Source organism: Ambystoma mexicanum, chromosome 3p, assembly GCF_040938575.1.
Source record: "Ambystoma mexicanum isolate Mex_15411 chromosome 3p, UKY_AmexF1_1, whole genome shotgun sequence".
Taxonomy (NCBI): domain Eukaryota; kingdom Metazoa; phylum Chordata; class Amphibia; order Caudata; family Ambystomatidae; genus Ambystoma; species Ambystoma mexicanum.
The window spans coordinates 774,757,013-774,777,116 of NC_090925.1; the positions used below are offsets into that span (position 1 = coordinate 774,757,013).

Genomic DNA, 20,104 nt, shown 5'->3' on the forward strand with positions numbered 1-20,104 from the left:
ATCTAAGATGTGAGGTGTGAGGGAGAGGGAGGAGTCGAAGATGACCACAAGGTTTTTAGCCTCAAGGGAAGATTAAGCTAAAGGGCCCAAGGAGAGCGGCCAGAGAGTAGGAGGGAAACAGGGCACAGGCGTCCCAATAAGAATGATCTGTCATTAAGACTGAGGTTTTTATTTAGCCGCACACCATGCCTGGATAGCGGTCAGTCGGGGCTGAAGGAGGAGGAAGAGGAAGTTTGAAGTAAAGCTAAGTGTCATCAGCGTAACACTGGAAATTAGGAGAGAAGGAAGAGATCAAGTGAGCAAGAGGGGCGAGATAGTTATTGAAGAGCCATGGCGATAGGATAGAGGCTGGGGGACGCTGCAGGTGGAGAATGAAGTGGTGGAGGAGTAAGGGTCCAGCTGCAGCTGGGATGGGCGGTTAGAGAGGAAAGAGGTCAGCCAGTCCAGTGCCCGATCCGTGATGCTGAGGGAATCGCAGAGCCATTTTATGAGGATAGGATGATTGCCCATGTCGAAGGCAGAGGAGAGATCGAGGAGAGTGAAAACCACAGGTCAAGATTTACGAGCATGTCTTCACGGGTGTTCAGGAGAGCAGTTTCCGTGCCTCTGGATGCCCAAAATCCAGATTGAAGATCATGGAGGCAACCAGCGAGTTCAGTATGAAGGATCAATTGGGGGAGGCCCAACGTCTCCAGGACTTTACCCAAGAAGGGGGTGGTGGAAATAGGAAGATAGATAGCCAGCCAGGAAGGGTCAGCAGATGGCTTTTTCTGGAGAGGGTGCACAAAGGAGTGCTTAATGGATAGAGGGACGGAGCCTGTACTGGAGCTGTTTCTGTGAGCGCGTCTGAAAGATTGCATGTCTCACCATGCAAATGGTGACCATTGCTGGAAAGTGTCTTCCCCAATCCTGTGAAGTATCCTGAAGGGGTCTGCACTGTGCCAGTCTGCATTCTTCGTTTTGGGGTTGCATCGTGAAGTTGAACCTGCCCGGAAGAAGCACTTGAACCTGCAAGCCCTGGGTACCCTTCACCCGAAGAACGGACAGAAGATCATGTACCCAGCGATTCCCAGATGACCCACAGTGTGACCTGGGAAAGTCTGAGTCAGGGGCTAAGAAAACCTAACTGTTTCTGTCCACCCGCCCCCCACCGTCCTCCATAGGGTGCCATTATTTGCAAAGCCCCTTGTCTCCCAAATCCCTCTTTACTTTCCTTTAGTCATGGAACCTGGGTCAATTATCCTAACCCTGAGCTATCCTTGGGACTGGGATGGAGAGGAGTAATTGCCTGTCTTTGGATACATACTTATTTAACTTTGAAATAGTTTTGGATGGTTTTAAATCCCCGCCCCCTCCCCCCAAGCTCATTGCATCCTTTTTAGAACACCTTTCCTGGGAGAAACCTGAACTGGAACCTGTCACCTTTGGGCGCTAGGACGAATACATTTTTGGACTGGACTTAAGTAAAAAGGAACTGGGTTTGTGTTGGTTCTATTCATTTGATCTTCTTCCGATTACTTACCTGGTTAATTAATGCTCGATGCATTGTAGGTGAACTTACTGGTGAATGTGAATCTTTGTGATCTGCTTTTGAGTGATAATTCATCCTCTTCATTTCTTAATGTCTTCTTGAATTCCTGATAAATGTATTTTGTGTACATTGACTGTCTAAGCTTAATTATTGCGCATTATTTCATGTGGACTTTCTGATGCCCTAGACCACTCTCGCACTCTCCTGAGACTAAGCCTCTTACTTTGCGCAATTCAGTTTAGGGGCACTGGTCAGGACAGAAGGTTACCAGAGATGGGGCACTGGGTACACTTTCATGATTTTCATGGTTTTTAATGTAGCACACATTATTGTATCCCCTTTTTCCTTTGCTTTGTGTAACCTCTTCATGTTTTGGATGTGCTTAGGAAAGGTTGGTGGTGAACTGTTTTTTTACTTTTTTCCAGTGCACTACTGTTATCTGTCTGTACCACCAGTGTCATTTCGATTACCATATCCTCAAAATGTCTGTCATGTGGTGCAATTCCTTTCCTTTGGCGAACCTGCTCTCTGGCCATCTTCCTTCCTTCTAAGGTCAGGAAACACCACTTCTTGGGATCTGGCTTGGATTCCTGGGCTAATGCTTTTTGTGTTAATGTACTGGGTAGTGCCGGGCCTGCGACTGTTTGGTCCCAATACACGCGCCTGCCTGGAAATGTGTATTGCTGGACAGATCTAGGGTTGTTTGTTGTCTAAGATTAGGCAGTCCTTACCTAGCTTGACAAGTGGACCCAAGATTCCTAAGACGAGCACATGCTGAAGACCTGAAAGATTGTTGCCTAGGACAACCAGCATTGCCAAAGCCATCTCCCAAGGAAGCCCTGCTGCTTTTGCTGTAACCACAGAAGACCCTAATCAGCGTTTTGACCCTTGGACTCGTAGGACCAAGTAGTCCTGCACTCTGCGCCTGAAGCCTGCTGCCAGATGTTGTCAGGACTGTCCTGGAATGATCCTGTCGGCATCCCATCCAAAGACGAAGGCATCTCTGCTGCACTGGTCGCCGTCCAGAGCTGGAGCATGGGGACTCTGCAGACTTCAATGTGTGCCTTCAGATCATCTCTCCTGCCATTGCTGCTTTCCTAGATAAAAGGGGCTCTCCTGGAGCCAAATATTTACCCACCAACACGATTCCCGCCTGCTGACCCTGGTTTCTTCGGTGGTGACCTGCTTCTGTGCCCTGGATGTCTCTTCACATTGTGCGACAGCTGTGGCTGCTGACCGGAGATGTCTGGTCTGTCCTGCTGCAAGTCTGTCATGGCTGTCCCATAACTAGAAATCTGAACTGCTGCATAGCCGCATTCAATCCCAATAATCTCTGCCACTCCGACTGTTCCATCGACCGGACCAACAGCAGAAGTGTCCCCATTAATTCTGAGTAGCCCAAGGGTAGTCGCTTGGAAAGTTGGAGTAAGCTTGCCTGTTTCTGTGCCCCCTAACACCGTAGAGATTGTATGGATGCAAAGTCTCCTCCCTTACACACTTACCTGGTTTTGATCAGTGGCATTCTAGCTCGGGTCCCTTCACCGCCCTCCCCACCAGCCTCCGGCCTGGTTTGCCAGGATTGAGAGTGTACCCCTAAAATTCTTACCTGTGAAATCAAAAGTTGCTTTTTAACTTAATCGTTTACCAACCTGTGGACTTGACAACGCTTGTGCGGCAAAACGATTGGTAGTTCCTACGCCTCCTCTTAGGTGCTTACCTTGAGCTTTAACAGTTGAGGCTGTAGGCCGACCTCTACCTGATGGGTTAGGACTGCAAATGTTTGCTGCCCATCTTATATTTCTGAGGCACATTATATTGTCTGTTTTAATGTAGTACTTGTTTCATGTTGCTTGCTACAGTTTCGTTGCTTTGCTGTTTTTCTGTGTTTTTTAGTATCAAGTGTATGTTTTTTTTATTTTGAGATGACCAATTGTGTACACAAGGTGCAAAATGTGCACCCTCCATTTAGTCATTGGCTGGCGATATTTAACTCTCGGCGAGTAAGAAATGATGTCCTGTGTGTATGCATTGAATTGAGGTGGCAAGGAACTTTGATTTTATGGCTGGCTAGTAGCTTGCAACTTGTAGGTTTGCCCTCCGGTGTACATATGGGTATATGTATCTTTTGTGATTGGGCTTTTTTGTTTTCAGTCAAATCGTATTGAGTCAGATTTCTGTCCGCCCGGAAATGTACCTTTTAGGGGCTTATCCGAAAATAACCGGTAGATGGCAACAGCGACCTTGCTACACGTGTATTCCCGTATTTAATTGAAAATTAAAAGCAATGTGGTCAGCACTGCAATCTAATGGAAACTTGGAAGCATTTTTTGTACCTCCATATGATCCATACTGAAATAGGTCATATGTTCCCCTTATTTTTTTTATTGTATGGACCATGTATTTTTAAAAGTAGCAATTTGGAGTACATTTTTGGCTTCCCGAAGCGTAAGGGCAAAAAAAAAAAAAAAAAAAACTTGGTTAGCCACTTGTCAGAGAAGATCCAAATTGTCTACATGATCAAATGTCTGCTTGTATGGCAATAATTCTCACTCAAATACTAGTTCTATATGGGAAATTGACAGTTCAGCTAAGAAATAGTAGTTAAATCTGTAATTTGGAATGTTCAGTTCAGCTTTTTTATGGTTCCAGGCTCTATTTAACAGTACATTTAGTAAATATGCAAATGTTCTGTTATACCAAGGGCTTTGTTGTAATTTTTGTGATGCACGGGTTAGTTCCACACAGTTTCTTTTTTAAGGTTTTCTGAGTTCTTGGTCCTGCATGCAGATTTAAAAAGAAATATACATATACATGTGCTTCTGTCCCAATGCTCCTTCCTCTTCATCTCCTACTACAATGATAACTTGTGGTAGTGCATGTTTTAAGGTTCACTGCAAAATTGATTGAAGCTCTTATTTCGACCCCCAATCCGGCAGCTGGAGCCCATCAACTGCTTTGATTCTTTGCATTTTTGTGTGTGTAGATTCCTATTTCCTTTATAAATGCAGGGCGACAAGTCTGATAACGCAAGGAGGTAGTACCAAGGGGTGCATGAGCATAATCTGTTTTTTTTTGTTTTGTTTAATTTCAAAAGAATTGTACATAATACACATGCAGCAATAACGGCAATCATTTTTGTACTGCAAAAATAACTTTACACTGCAAAAATACACTTTGCACAGTTCCATGAATCGGGGTTTATGTCGGCAGTGCAAAGTCTCTTTGAACCGTGCAACACATTTCATGAATCAGCCCTTGTGTTTTAATGCCTGATAAATAAGTAGATTTGTATACTTCTGTTTGGACTGCACTATTTTACTGGCTCTGTCTGGTTAACTGTACTTAAACACTACCATCGTGGCTCCTGTAGTCTGCCTTTCTGCTCAGCTCGCATTGTGTACGGTTAGATTCAGTGTCAATAACTGTGCTCACAGACTAGGTTGCCCTCCCACAATCCATTTTTTTTTTTTTAAATTCAAAATTTATTGATTTTATGCAAAGTCAACAATCATCTTCATACAGAGTTTATCAATAAGATATTGTAAATGGCTTGTAAGTAGAGTACCGTTTCCGTATGGAATGCGCATTAGTTCCTTAGAATTGCTCAATATTGCAAGTAAAATCTGTAATACCCAATCTCGCTCCCTCCCTCCCCCCTCCCCTCCCTTCTTTAACATTTCTAACTATGGGATTGAAAAACGACATTAAACAGTAAGACCACATCAAGAAAAGCTTTGAGTACAAATATAGTATTCGACCAGGACATATGACACGGCCCGTGACGCCGCGATAACGAAATTCATCGTTCATCGTTAGTATTGACAGAAATCACAGCAATAGTCTGCACACATTGATTTTACAGGGCGTGTTTGGCTCTGAACTCAGACCAGGCACTTTCAACATCCGTAAGGTCTCCGCGTAGGGCGGCAGTCAGGTGTTCCATTCTGTAGAGGGTTTGGGCAACCCCAAGCCATTCGGTTTTACTCGGGAGCTTTGGCCTCTTCCATACCATAGTGAGGCAGGCTCGTGCAGCCATCAGAAGACCGAGCACCATCGTGGATGCCTTTATAACTTTGTCCTCTGTTTCAATCAGACCAAACAGAATGAGCATTGGGTGCTGTACCCTTTCTTCATTGTCCAGGTCCTTAATCCAACTAAGAACCTCCGACCAGTAAGTCTGAACCATTGTGCACCCCCACCACATGTGCCAGTAATCAGCCCGCATCCCACAGCCCCTCCAACAGTATGGGCTGACCCCTTGATACATCTTGGCGAGTCTGATCGGGTCATACTGCCACCTATACAATAACTTTAGTGCATGCAGTTTATACTGGCAGGATATAGAGGATTTCGCAGTACGTCTGCAAATTTGTAGCCACAATTTTTGCGAGATTGGTCTACCCATATCTACTTCCCATCTGCTCTTAAGGACCAGGGAGGAGGAAGTATCAGCCTCGATCAAAGCCGAGTACATAGCACTTATCAGGCCACTGGAGCCCGTACATCGATCAAGGATCATTTCAAACGGAGTAAGATCCCTCTGCAGTTGGTCCTTCCAGATTGACCTTGTCATCACCCCCTTGAGTCTTAAGTATAAGAAGACTGAGAGTGGGCCTATGTCAAGCGCCTCCTGGAGCTCCTGAATGGTTATAAAGGTTCCATTGCGCCATAATTGACCCGCCCTTTCCAGCCCTGCTTGATACCATGTATCATAGCCTCCCGGTTCTGGGATTGCATCCCGAATTCCTGGTGACCAAAGGTGTCCCAAGGGAGATGGCCATGTCGTGACGCCCTTCATTTTCCCGCCAGGTTTCCATACAGCCCACAATGCGCCCAAGATAGGATGGGATCTGATTCCCTCTCGCAATTGAGATCTGGGGACCCACAACCATTCTGACACAATAAAGGGACGGAGGTGATAATTATCCAGCGCTATCCACTGAGGCTCTGAACGTTGCCTAAAGTGCGGGACGAGAACCCTAAGTAGCGTCGCCCTGTAATATGTCTCCATATCCGGGAGGCCTACTCCTGCGTTGTCTTTGCGGAGCTGGAGTAAAGGTCTCGGAATCCTTGGCTTCTGGCCCTGCCATAGGAAGGTCAGGAACAATTGTCTCACTGCTGTGAAATATTCTGGGGGGATCCTAATGGGGAGCATCTGAAATAAATATAATATCTTGGGGAGAAAGACCATCTTTATGGCATTTAAGCGGCCCATCCAGGAGATCGTGAGCTTAGACCACCGTTGGCTATCTTTCTGTAGAGCGAGTGATAGTGGTGGAAAGTTAGCTCCATATAAGGAGTCAAGGTCACGGGTGACATTGATGCCCAAGTAACGGAGGGTAGTTAGGCTGACTTGAACTCCTAGCGGGGCAAAGCGCGCGATCTCAGAGTCCCTGTCTTTATCAATCGGGAGGAGGACTGACTTTCCTGTGTTGATTCTTAAGCCGGCCAGTGCACCGTATTCTTCAATTATGCTGAGCGCAGCTGGGATTGATTCTAAGGGGTCCGTCAGATGAAGCAGGATATCATCCGCGTATAATCCCAGTTTGTACTCCCGATCTCCTACCTTGATGCCCTTAACTCTACTGTCACTCCTTAGTTTCTGCGCCAATGGTTCGAGGGACATCACAAATAATATTGCTGACATTGGGCAACCCTGTCTCGTTCCTCTCTCAAGGGGAAACCAGCGAGAGTATCCTCCATTCACTGCCACAGACGTCGTGGGGGAGGTGTACAACGCTTTAATGGCGCAGCGGAGCTTCGGTCCCAACCCATTAGACACTAACACTCTTTCTAAAAAGTCCCATGACACCCTATCAAAAGCCTTCTCAGCATCCAATGACAGAAGAGATGGGTCCCCCTTCATTCCCTGTGCCTCGTGAAGTAAGTGTAGCGTTTTCCTCATGGTATCTGCGCCCTGCCTACCCAGGACAAAGCCAACTTGGTCGGAGTGTATTAATCTAGGGAGATATGTTTCAAGCCGGGCCGCAATGACTCTGGCATACACTTTTGCGTCGATGTTAAGGAGTGATATGGGGCGATAAGAGCTACAGTATTTGGGGTCTCGACCTTCCTTAGGAATTACAGCCAGGAGGGCCTGAGAGAAGGATGGGGGGGCCTGACCTGTATTGAAGATATGATTAAATAAGGATGCTAGGAAAGGGGCAATAAGGCTGGAGAATGTTTTATAGAAACCTGGTGTGAATCCATCATCCCCCGGGGCTTTCCCTATTTTCAACCTCTTAATGGCATTGTCAACTTCATCCTCAGTGATTGGTGTATCTAGGGATTCGGCCTCCGTACCCGTGAGAGTAGGAAGACGTGCGTCCTCAAGATATGCGTCTATGCATCCCACAGGGGGAGGGGGGTCACACATATATAGGTCTTCATAGAAGTAGGCAAATGCCTCTTGTATGCCCTCCGGGGACGTGACCGTCGTATCTATAAGAGTGCCGTCAGTCCTCTCAATTATATCGACCCATCTTTCCGCCTTCTGTGCACGAAGGCGAGCCGCCAACAAAGCGTCTGCTTTATCCCCCTTCTCGTAATACTTTTGCTTAAGGCACTGTAGGGTCTGGGCTGTTTTGCCAGCAATCAGTATCCTCAATTCCTCTCTGAGTTGTTTGGATTCAGTTAAGTACTTAGGCCTATCGGACGGGGAAGATTGCGCCAGGTTCTGGGCCACACCAAGCCTCTCCCTAATGCCCCTCTCCACTAAGGCACGTTCCCTTTTCTTTCGGGCCCCTTCCCTTATGAGGACTCCCCTCCAAGTTGCCTTGGCTGCCTCCCACACAGACACCTTCCCCACTTCTCCTGTATCATTAGTGGAAAAGAATTGCGCGATTTCGGTTTCAAAGGTCTCCTTAAAGACTGAGTCAGCCCAGAGGGAATCATTACACCTCCATTTGGTATTTCGGGGTGCGAGCTCAGTCCAAGACATGTCAATCGCAACCATGTCGTGGTCGGACCATGCGGAGGGATATATGGTGGCGGCTTGCAGCACGCGCAGAAGGTCGTTGGAAAGGAAAATATAGTCGATGCGTGTGAGTGTGTCGTGGGGGAGGGAGTGAAAGGTAAAGCCTCTTTCTAACGGGTGCAGATATCGCCAACTGTCAACAAGGCCATACAGGTCAAGGGTAAACTTAATGTCGGCCTCAGTTCGGATAACGGGCGGGTCCAATGCGTCGGCTCTGGTTTGTCTGTCAATGGAGCTGTCCATCCATGTATTGAAGTCCCCACCCAGGACAGTGTGCCCCTTAGCCATATTGAAGACCTTTTCGGAGATTTTATGAAGGAACCGATTTTGTCCCTGATTGGGTGCGTAAAGTGTGGCCAAAGTAATTATTATGCCCCCTATGTTGCCCACAACCGTGACCGCCCTACCTTCAGTATCTGTCCATATGTCAAGAACTGTCATCCGCAGAGATTTGCGAATCAGAATCCCCACCCCAGCCTTCTTCAGTATACCCGAGCTCCAGTAAGCGAGCCCAATCTCCCGTGATGGTATGGCCCTCTCCTCACCCCTCCGGTATCTTGTTTCTTGAAGGAACAGGATGTCTACTTTCGAGTGCCTGAATTCCCTGGCCACCATTGATCGTTTTGTGGGGGAGTTCAAGCCTTTGACGTTAAGTGTGCAAATGCGTAATGTGTCGCTACAGGACATAGGTGCCATCATAGATATGTTCAAAGGACGTGAACGGCCATTTCGTCTGAGCCGTGGCACATAACCCGTCGGCTATTGCAACGTGTGGGTCAGTGTCATATGAGTGGATCCCAAAGAATTTTCTAAAGGCCAACGACCAGGTCGTTCGGTGCGTACAATAGACCCCAATGTTTCCGAGATGCATCTGTGCTTCTATTGGGTCAAAATTAGTGCAAACTGTGCGTTCCCCAAACACCCTCTCCCCCACCCCCCTCCCCAGCCCCAACTTAGTCGGCGCCCGATTCGCCCAGGTTAACATCACCCAGCCGAGCTCGGACCACCAGTGAAGACCGCAGAACAGACGGTCCTACCATAATACAATCACATATATCAGTGAACCCCCAACTTTCATGCGCTTCTGACGCTAGCAATAATCTAATAATAGAGTCATCAACCTCCCCCCAGGAGCCAACACAATGTGAATATTACTTCATATCGCAAGGTGGGCTTCTGAGGCACACAGAGCTATGGATACCTAGCTCGTGGAGAAAATGAGCAATCGGAATTCGGCCTACAGGCCATCTATGGAAGTCGCGGAGCAGGAGGATAACTCCTGTACACAAACCCATAACCTCTTCAGCAGAATAACCTGAACAGTCTACACACTTTCAGTGTTCCATGTCCTGGGAAGCGTTCATCTTTCTGTATTTCCTAGAACCTGGAATCCTTCTCCGCCGTGGAGCCTTGGTTTTCCATTCGCCGCCAGATTTCCCCTGATCCTCATGAGAAGAAGCATCTTCCGGCGGGTCTATCAGATCCGATATGCAGTCGGCAATATCTTTTTCCGAGGCAAGTCTCATTGTCGAGCCTTCCCACTCGAAGGTGAGGGAGAATGGGTACCCCCATCGGTATCTGGCACCCTTGTCCTTCAACATTTTCGTGATCGGAGAGCACTTTTTTCTCATTGCTAGTGTGAAGGAGGATAGGTCCTGGTAGAGGGAGATAACGGAGTTTTCCAAGGACAGTTGTGGAGCGTTTCTGGCCTTGTCCAAAACTCGTGCTCTGTCCGCGTAATTATGAAATCGGGCCAGGACCGATCTCGGGCCTCCAGGTCTACCTCCAGCCCTGTGGATTCGGTCAATTTTAGGTGCATCTATCGTGTCGTCATTATAGAGGAGCTTCAGGATAGCGTGTAGTGAGCGTGTCAGGTCCAGCTCGGTTTCACCCTCTTTCTCCGGAACACCAAAAACTCGGATATTGTTGCGACGCTCTCTGTTTTCAAGGTCGTCGACCTTAAGACGCAATTCGTTTTCTCTGTTTGCTATGTCGGCAATGCGGTGATCCATCTGGGCTTCTAATACACTCAGAGATGTTTGATTGTGCTCAACCTGTTCGAGCCTGTCATCCATTTTGTCTATCCGTTGTGTGATCTTATCTATCCTACTGCCAATGTCTGCTCGCATGCCTTTCATTTCAGCAAGCAAATCAGCTACATCTGCCTTGGTCGCAGCAGCCTCGGGCCCTGCTGATGACATCGTGGAAATCAAAAAGGGGGATCTGGCAATTGGTGAGAACGTATATTTCGCCAACTTGGTCCTAGGGTCCATGGGGGATGGGACCCCGAAACACCCAGCAGGGTAAGAAGGATCCTATTAATCTTCCATGGATGTAGTGTTGGGTCTCTGATGCACAATATTTCTGATATGGACACGGGCCACCAGAATCTCATAAATCTTTTACCAGTACTTGACTGCGGAGATATACATGTAGGATTGCGCAGCAGGGAAAGTTAAGTTTGGACTGACTATTTGCTTTCGGGTGGAGAGACACAAGCATATGTCAGCGCGTCCAGCAAGTACGATGAGACATAAGGGTTTGCCAGAGGAGATCTGCGAGGACTCCAAGGTGTGTTGCCAGTGCGCGGTGTAGGCTTCCGTTCTCACAGTGATAGCTGCTGGGGTACTCGAGGAGGCACACGCCCCAATCCTTTGGGGGCCCAACCCTCAGTACCGGTGATTTTGTGGGGTATGCGGTGTTGTACCACATGCAGGGTGTCTAGGTAGAGCCACGTCCGCTGGGGGGGGGACACCACAGGGCACTCCGGGGCTCCATATCTGCGCAGACCGTTTCTTCCTCCACGGTCAATATGTGCGGGTCCTCCTCCAGCCCTCCCCTCCGGTCATGCAGCGAGTGCCGGGCTCCTTTGGAGGGCGGTCGCGGGAGAGGGCTATGCCCCACCGCGCCACCGGGCCGGGGGCCGAAGACAGGTCAGCAGAGACCGGCAGCGGAGGGGGCAGTCGTCTTGTGGCGCAAGGGGGGGAGGGGGAGATCCACTCACCGTGCGGCGGTAGGGGTGTCGGCGAGCTCTGAGAGGGGGCTCCCAGCCAAATAGAGCGGCAGCGCACAGCTCCAGGAACCGCGTCGGAGCAATTCCAGAAAACGGCTCTTCCCGCGTGCGCTCTGGCCTGCAACGGAAGATCCGCAGCTCGCACACCGCGCCAGAGGCCAAAGTTATTTTCGTCGTGATGCCGCCACCGATTCTCGCCAAGTTTTTTCTCAGACGGGGAGGACACCGTCCGTGACCTCTCGCTCGAAAATCAGCACCGGGGGGGGTCTCAAAGTGGGGGTTCACTGTCACTTTCCGGACCCTGAATACGGAGCTCACACGGAGAGGCGACTCATCCGTGCGCCCCCTGGTGGCCGTCCATCCCACAATCCATTTTAACACCAAGCCCCTAGAAAATTCATCCCACATTTTCTAGGGGCAGGCGTAAATAAAAGCTGTTAAGATGGATTTCTAGACTCTGGCCTGGTATACTGATTTCAGGAGGCCACCCTAGTTATAGTGAACATCCTCTGAGAGGATGGCCAACACCTAATCAAGGTAGCAATGGAGAGCAGTCAAGGCTATTCTCAGGAGAGTGTAAACGGGGTCAGGAGTTCACAATGAGTCTACACAGTAAAGCACACACTAATTCAATTTAGACCGGAATGTACAAAAATACTACATTTACTCTAGGCCCAAAGTGCACACTCGAACATGAAACAAGCAGGTGATCTCACTCAACACTAAATAATAAACCTATATACAATCACCATAGGTTCTTAAAATGCATTCAATGATTTGATAACATAAGGTAAGTAAGTGATGCAGGAAGATGGAACCAAGTCACAAGAATGATGCCCTAGGTTCAGAGGTGCAATCCCTATGAAGAGTGGGGCCTCGTGTCCAAGGGTCACAATGTTTCTTCCCAGAATATATCTGATGCAGGTAAAGTACTTGGCTGGTGAAATGTTCAAGAGAAGAAATGCAACAATGTTACTGGTAAGTAAACATGTGTTCTTATCTTTCAGGTTACAACTCTCAGATGCAACAATCAAATAGCAGTGGAATGTAAGGATACAAAGAGACTTGTTCTCAATGTTATCCTATGGAGGGACAGGGGTGAGACAAATGCTTAATGATTCACATTTTCCCAGAGGACTGGATGTGTGGACTGGGGTTCACTGGAGGTTAAATATCCTGCCATTGGTTCTGGTGAGAGGTGCCCATGAGCTGCTGGTGCAAGGATTCTTCTGGTCCAGGAGCAGAGTGCAACCCGTGATGATGGAGAAATGCACTGATGCAGACTTGTTCCATGACACTTTGCACGACTGAGGAAGGCGAGTTCCAGTGACCGCCACCTCACGCAGACAACGGCAGGCACCCTTCCAGTCGCGGTTGAACACGACCTTCCAGAGCAGGATCCCTTGAAGCCTGCAGACTGAAATTTGGCAGGAAGACGACTTAAACCACAAGCTGGCAACCACCGAAGTGCCAACTGCAAACACAAAACGGCAACCATTCTAGCGAGGTAGCCCACCGGAGAGCTGGTCAGTCCACTGGGTGGTCCAGGGACACTAAAGAAGGCTCAGGACGGCTGGATCCGGCTGGATCCTCGAACACATTGAGACTGGTTTGTCCCTACCGTCCAGGGATTGAAGCACTGCAGCAGGGCCTTTGTAGATCACATAGTCCAATCAGGCTTCACCGGGCCAGACATAGGACGGGATGCTGGGCCTCTTCAGGAGTCTTCTTCAGATCTTCCGTTGGCTGTTCGTCTTTGAGGCATTCTTGGCTCCAACTCTGATCTGAAGAAATGGCTGCAGGAGTCTTCTTATCCAAAATCCTGGCTGGAAGCAAGTCCAAGCTCACCAATGGTAAGGAACTGCACCATTCAAATAGCCAGCAGTGGTCCAATCAGGGTCCACTGTGGGTTTCACTCATGTCCCACACCCAGACTTTCAGGCACCCGCCATGGATGTGGAGAGGGATCAAACAATCCCACCCCCTTCCTAAGCAACATACACACAAAGGCATAACTAGCCTGCGAAATGTGGGGCTTTCCCAGGCAAGTGCATGACCCCATATGGTATTTCCTCACCTGGCAAGGCAGAAGAAGGCCAAGCAACAGTACGGCCAAAGAACAAGCGCAAATCTCGTGGGGTGACCGTTTAGTAGCCATTTGCGAAAAACACGAAATAACACAAACCTGGTAAAAGTAGAATTGCTGTCACCAGCTTGCACATCTAAAAGTAACCGAAAACCCCAAGTGTAAAAGACCAGCGTGAAACAAAATTATCCCCATTGTAAGATGCTGTGTGCAATTTTAAAACATTACAAAAGTTTAAAAAGGAAACATAAGTTTCCCAGTATTGATAGTCCGAAAGACTGATGAGTTTCCCCATTAAATAAATGCGCAAAAGGCCAGGGGAGAGAAGCTGAAGGCTTCACTTCCCTGTAAATAGTCAGGACAGGTTAAAACGTAAAAGCAAAAAATGTTGGGGTCCATAGAACTATGGAGTGAAAATTGCTAAGGGAGAAATCTTGCCTAACAAATGCCTCCTATTGAAATTTAGCTTATGTAATGGATACAATTGTATGAAATACATACAATTGTAGACATAAAAGGCAGGTTTTGGATCAAAATTACTTGAATCTGATACTTCAAAGCAAATGGATGAGAGCCTGATTATGTTTGGCACATTAATGAAGGCAGGGGCAAAATAACATGTACTTTTAGTCCGAGAGTCCGATGTAATGGGTAATGTGTTGCCAGCTGATAGTCTGTTATGTGTCACTAGTATGCCAGTAAGGTGCTGAGGGAGTGGAAAGAGGGGTGGTAAGAATGACTATAGTTTAATTTCTTTGCTGCTCGATAGGGCTGGCGTTGTGATGAGGGTTCTGTGCTGGTGCAAGATGATCTGAGATCTGGGCATGTACGGATCTCTGGTGTTGCGGAGTGACGATGTCCTTCAGTGAGGTACATGGGGCAACCTTTTAAATGTGCTGTTTGCTTTCTTGTAGGGTTTGCCCGGTCTTTTGGCATGCGTCTGGCAGGAGGAGAGCGGCGAGAGTGGATTAAGCCCATCATGTTTAGTGGAGGGATCGGATCCATGGAGGCCATCCACATCCAGAAAGAGAAACCAGAACCAGGTAAGGGAATGCCTTATGTGCACACCAGGGTCATGACCCCTCCAGTGGCTGGATGAGGTCCTGTCATTTTGACATTGTAGGCTTAAGTATTGATGACTCACAAAGGTAACTCCTTTGAGAATTTCAAATTAAGGATTTCAAATTGAGGGTACAACGTCCTTTCATCGCCTGCAATTTCATCCCCTGACATTTTAACGTGTAAATTTCAACAAATATGCTCATCAAATTTTTTAGGGGGGTGCGAAAGGGCAGATAAGGGTTTGGGGGGTAGGGAATAGCTAAAAAATAATTGTGGGGGGGTAACCCCCCCCCCCCCCAAAAGAAAATCAATGAGAGCATTTTCGTTAGAATGTACATGTTAAAATGCCAGGGGATGAAATTGCAGGCAATTAAATGAAATGTAACCAAATTGAGGTACGGGGGTGGCGTCACAACACACTACCATTGCCTTGTGAAGGAACAGCCTCTTGAGGTGACATAGTATAGACCAACAAGCTTCTCAAATGTGTATGGCAACAGAGTGCTGTACAGTAGAAGGGTTGGAAACAAAACATCAAGGCAAGGGAGAACTCAGGGCGATAGTTCTACCATGGAAATAATCCAGCAATCAGTGACTGATGAAAAGCAAGAGGCAGGGAGCAGATCCGGTGTACATTGCTATGTTGCTTGGGTAGGGGTGCATAACAATCTGAGGTTTGGCTTTTTTATCATTTTTATTGTATATCTTGTTTCGTAGCCTGGTAGCGTCATGGCATCTTGTTGAGCTGGACTCTGTTGTCCCTGTCTTGAAAGTCATGCAAGCAATCTTGCAGTCTTTGCAGGTATGGATGACAGTGACCGTAATGCGGTCGAATTTCTGTGGCCATTGGTGAACCAGGCAGTGGCATGCTGGGTGGCTTGTAGTAGAGCCATGCTGGGCTTGGACGCATGCATGGAGGTTCTTGCCACAATCCAGGTGTAAGAGTATCTGGGCTAAGAGAACTATTCTGAAGTCTGGAATGAAGGGCTTGGTCTTGCACTGAACAGTGAAATGGTACCAGGTAGTCTGTGTTTTCTTGAGTACTGAGTGTTTTCTGAAGTTGTCATCGATGGTGACTCAGTCACAAAGGGGCGAGGGGGGGGCAGTTTTTGAGATATGTTTAACAAGATATTTTAACAAAGTATAAATGAAGAGTTTAAATGAATATGTTAGATTTGATATTTTTATGTTGAAAGTAATTTAATCTGTAAAAATAAAGTGACAAGGAACCCTCAAACTTTAGAAGACCATAGACATTCTTGCTAGAAGTGTGGTTCAGCCTAAGGATGTTGTCAGATTTTGAGACTGTTTTGTAAAAACAAATCTGGGCAAGAGGATGTCAACAGTGTCTTCGGCCATACTTAATGAACGGAAAGCGTGAGAACGAACCACTGCAGTTGGATTGCTGATTACAACGAGAACCCCCTAGAATTGCTTCCCTCCTCCCTCTTTCTTGGTGTATAGTATCGTGTGCGTGATGACTCCTGCCTGTTCTGGAAAATGGTTGTATGGAAAGATCTTAATGCCCCCAATGTCCTCCAGTGCAGTATATCATCCTCAATATGACAGAATCACTTTGGGGAGTTGTACCAAAAGGGGGTGGACCTGCTGAAGGGATGCCCCCAACTTGAGGGAGCACCCCGCCCCTTGTGTGCAAACCCTTTGTTGCTTATAGAGAGGGCGATCCATGAACAAGCAGGGGGCAAAGCACTGTGCCCAGATAAGATCCCAGTGAACCTATATAATGACAAACCCTTAAGATGGGCTCCCTTATTTTGCAGTCTTTATAATGTAGCAATGGTGCGCATGGCGATACCAAGGACATGGTGTGATGTGGAAATTGTCCAGATTTTTAAGAGGGACAGGGGCCAGCCAGGGGATTACCGCCCAATAGCACTTCTTGACGGGCAGGGACCATTTTTACCAAGGTTACCTTAGAACGACTAGAAGATCGGGCAGATATAGCAGAATACTCTTTCCTACAAGCCAGTTGTCGGAAAGGGTATTGACCAGAGATTGCAATTTCATCTTAGTTTGGATAGGTACACAGTGCTTAATAGAGCCAGGATATATGCTGTCTTTGTGGTTTAAATACCGCTTTCAATAGCGCTCCTAGAAACTCCTTGTGGCAAGTGCTAAGTAGCAAAATTATTCCCCAAGACTTGTTGATTCCAATCCAACAGCTGTACACCAGTAATAAAATATCTATACGCTGGGGTTTAAGGGGTGAGCTGACAGGCCCAATTGAGGTACAGAGAGGTGTTGGGCAAGGCTGCGTGCTGGCTCCACTCCTCTTTAGCATCTATATCAACAAGATGATTGATGGGGGGCATGGCTACAGGGCCATGTAAGAGGATGTGCTCCCGGAGGAGCTCCTGCTGATCCTGAAAGAATCCGGGCTAAAGGTGCACATGCATGTGCCCTTGGAGGACAATACTATAAGTGCCAGCACATGAAAATGCAGTGCGTAGATGCAGACGGCTAGGAGCCCATAGAATGCAAGGAAACTTAAGTTGTCAGCAAGTGAAAACTCCAAAGACTGAGGCACGTATCCACAAAATGGCGGATGATCAAGAACAAAGGAATTAAGAAGGAGGACCCGAAGTAGCGCCCACGGAATGAGCAGCCGGAGCGCAAGCTGATCAGGTGAGGGGCAAATCACGTGGCGACACTGCAGAGCACACCAGACTTTGATGGCCCCGATTGCACGGAGATGTGGTGCAGAGTGAGGCGAGGCTGAGGGGCGGCCAGCGCTAGGACCGTGCATGAAATCTGGTGTGAGCTGCTGGATCCTGTGGCCTGGCGGTGTAATGTTTCAGGCACCCCATAGCTGGAGTCTGCGGGCGGAGAAACCCGATCCACCAGCTGATTGCCGGGAGCCGCGTAGGTCGCAGCTGTAAGCTGTGAAGCCTGCCGTGATACATTGTTGCCCAGGCGAGTACACACTGAGCGCGGAGCCCGGCGGTGGCACAAGCAGCACCTTGGTTTCGCTGTGAACTTGGGCAGACTGCAAGTAGAGACTGGGATGCCCGGCACCTGTGCAGGGAAGCGCTCTCCGGGGAAGTTTTGCACAAACACACTACGGACTGGAAGATAAAAGGCCCAAGAGCAGCGGTGAGCAATGGATTATAAGCAGTGGATGTGAATCATTGCAGTATCCAGGGCGGGGAGGAATGGCCTCTGAGAGAACAATATTGATAGTGGCATGGCAGGCTGTTATGGGACATAAGCGCTGGGGACATTAAATGGCCACAGTCCATTGATACGGGCAGGGCAGCGCCAGGACCAGTAACACTGGGCGCCTGACACCAGAATCGGGTCCCTGGCCCAACATCCAGGAGAAGGACACGCGGGAGTCCATCACAAGGAGCTCGAACCCCTAGACACTGCACTATAGGAAGCTGGCACACTAGCAGAACCACCCCGTGCAATAAGAGGTGCTGAGGGCATCACCCGGGGCACAACTCCCGCTGGAGCTTATCTTTGAAGGTAACACCTTCTGCTGAGGGCAGCCAGGGCTGCAACATCACCCAAATAGGGACATGGGCCCCGGGGGCGCAGACAGTGACCTGAAGCATCGGCTGCCGGGGCACAAGCATAACGAGAGGATCCGGCGCCAAGCCTCATAAAACACCACAGGCGTGGTGAGGAAGGAAGCTTGCGGAGGTACCTATGAGACTCACGTAGCAGCAGTATACACACCTGGAGAGCTACATAAGCACCGGGAAGGGCGCCTGGGGACCTGAACCAACTGGGGCCTGGAGCCCGAGATCCGAGCGGAAGGAATGAAACCACATGGTTACGTGGGAGGTCACAGCCCATTCCAGGAGTAGGATAGGCAGCCTGAGGACACCCCTGATACGGTCGGGCTGGGCTCAGACACTTTGGGTGACTTAGCCTGCTCGGGCCGGGGGCCACGTGCGGTGGGGCCAGCTCATGCGTTGCCGAAGCATCACAATGTCCAACAAACCTATTGGACCGAAAGGCCAGCAACCCACACTTGATGAATATGCTAAAACACCACCAGGCACTGAAGGGGCCAGGAAGAAAGACAAGACCCCTGACGGGGACCCAGACACTTTGGGCAACCAGGAGATACTTGCGGCGATTGCAGGCCTGAAAGTGGCCTGGGAGACTAAACTGGGACTGGCCATGAACGAACTGAAAGCTGCACTTGAGATCAAAGTCAGGGCAGTGCAGGAGGAGGTAAATCTTCTCCGGCAAGATGTACGGTCACTGGCTGAGCGCATAGGTGACCTGGAAAAAGAGGTGGCCCCGAACACGGTGGACTGTGCAGCCCATAAATTGGAACTTCACGCCCTAATGCAACGCGTGGGCAACCTGGAGAGTAGGGCGGAGGAGGCAGAGGGATGCGCCCGAAGAAACAATATTCGTATCGTTGGATTGCTTGAAGGTGCTGAGGGAACCAACCCCACGGAATTTATAGAGTCTATGCTGTTGCAGGAGATAACTGGGGGAGCCCTGTCTCAGGGGTTTGCTGTGGAGGGGGCGCATAGGGCCCCGATGAGGAGGCCGCCGCCTGGAACCCAAACCCCCCCCCCCAAAGCCAGTTATAGCTAAGATCCTGAACTACCGAGAGCGTGAGAAAATCCTTGAACACTTTCAGAAGGGTGGTACAATACAAAGGGGGTCGGCAAACATTACGGCATACCCGGATTATACCTTGCAGGTGCAGCGCAGTCGCATGAACTTTGGGTCTGTGAAAAGAAGATTGCGGGAAGCGGGCCACAGGTACATGTTGATCTATCCAGCAAAATTGAAGGTGTTCCACAAGAGCAGAACCTTGTTTTTTGAAACCCCGGAGGACGCCATGGGATGGCTGGACACGCAGAGTTGCCCCCAAGAACCGGGTATCCAGGAATGAGGAGGCGTAGATAAGTAATATGTGTCTGGAGCACCCAGGGTGCCATAGCTTATGACAATGGGACTTGAATATAGCACTGTATATAACCCACTGGGGAGTACGCCCAGGGCTACAGTTACAAGTACGATCCGTTGGCACTGAAAACTTTGGCACTAGCATGGGAGCATTATGGAGCCAGACCTCACACCCCCATAACGAGAAGTTTAGTTAGGTCACCGGTAGTCTGGTGACACCCTGATGGGCTCCTGGCCTGGGCATTCCAAGTCAGAACCAAACGCGGGGGGCCTGAGATCCAGGGATGGGGGGGCCTGAGATCCAGGGATGGAGCTGGGAACTTGTTGGGTTTTGGGTCAGGGTTGGGTGGGAAGGGGTGGTGTGCAGTGGTTTGAAGTTGGGGAATGGGGGGGGAGTGGAGTTTGTTGGGAGAGGAGCGAGCCAAACTTTGTGTCATCAGGGGCAGGGGCAGACAAGACCCCTGACGGGGACCCAGACACTTTGGGCAACCAGGAGATACTTGCGGCGATTGCAGGCCTGAAAGTGGCCTGGGAGAC

The 20,104-nt window shown here is 48.8% G+C and overlaps 1 protein-coding gene across 1 annotated transcript in view; it reads left to right on the forward strand.

Moving 5' to 3' along the window:
- The window catches only part of PFAS (phosphoribosylformylglycinamidine synthase), a 786,527-nt gene that overhangs the window by 272,308 nt on the left and 494,115 nt on the right, over positions 1 to 20,104 (forward strand). Inside the window, exon 11 of the mRNA XM_069651729.1 lies at positions 14,521 to 14,649. Coding sequence (XP_069507830.1) covers positions 14,521 to 14,649 — 129 coding nt within the window. The remainder of the gene's footprint in view (positions 1 to 14,520; positions 14,650 to 20,104) is intronic.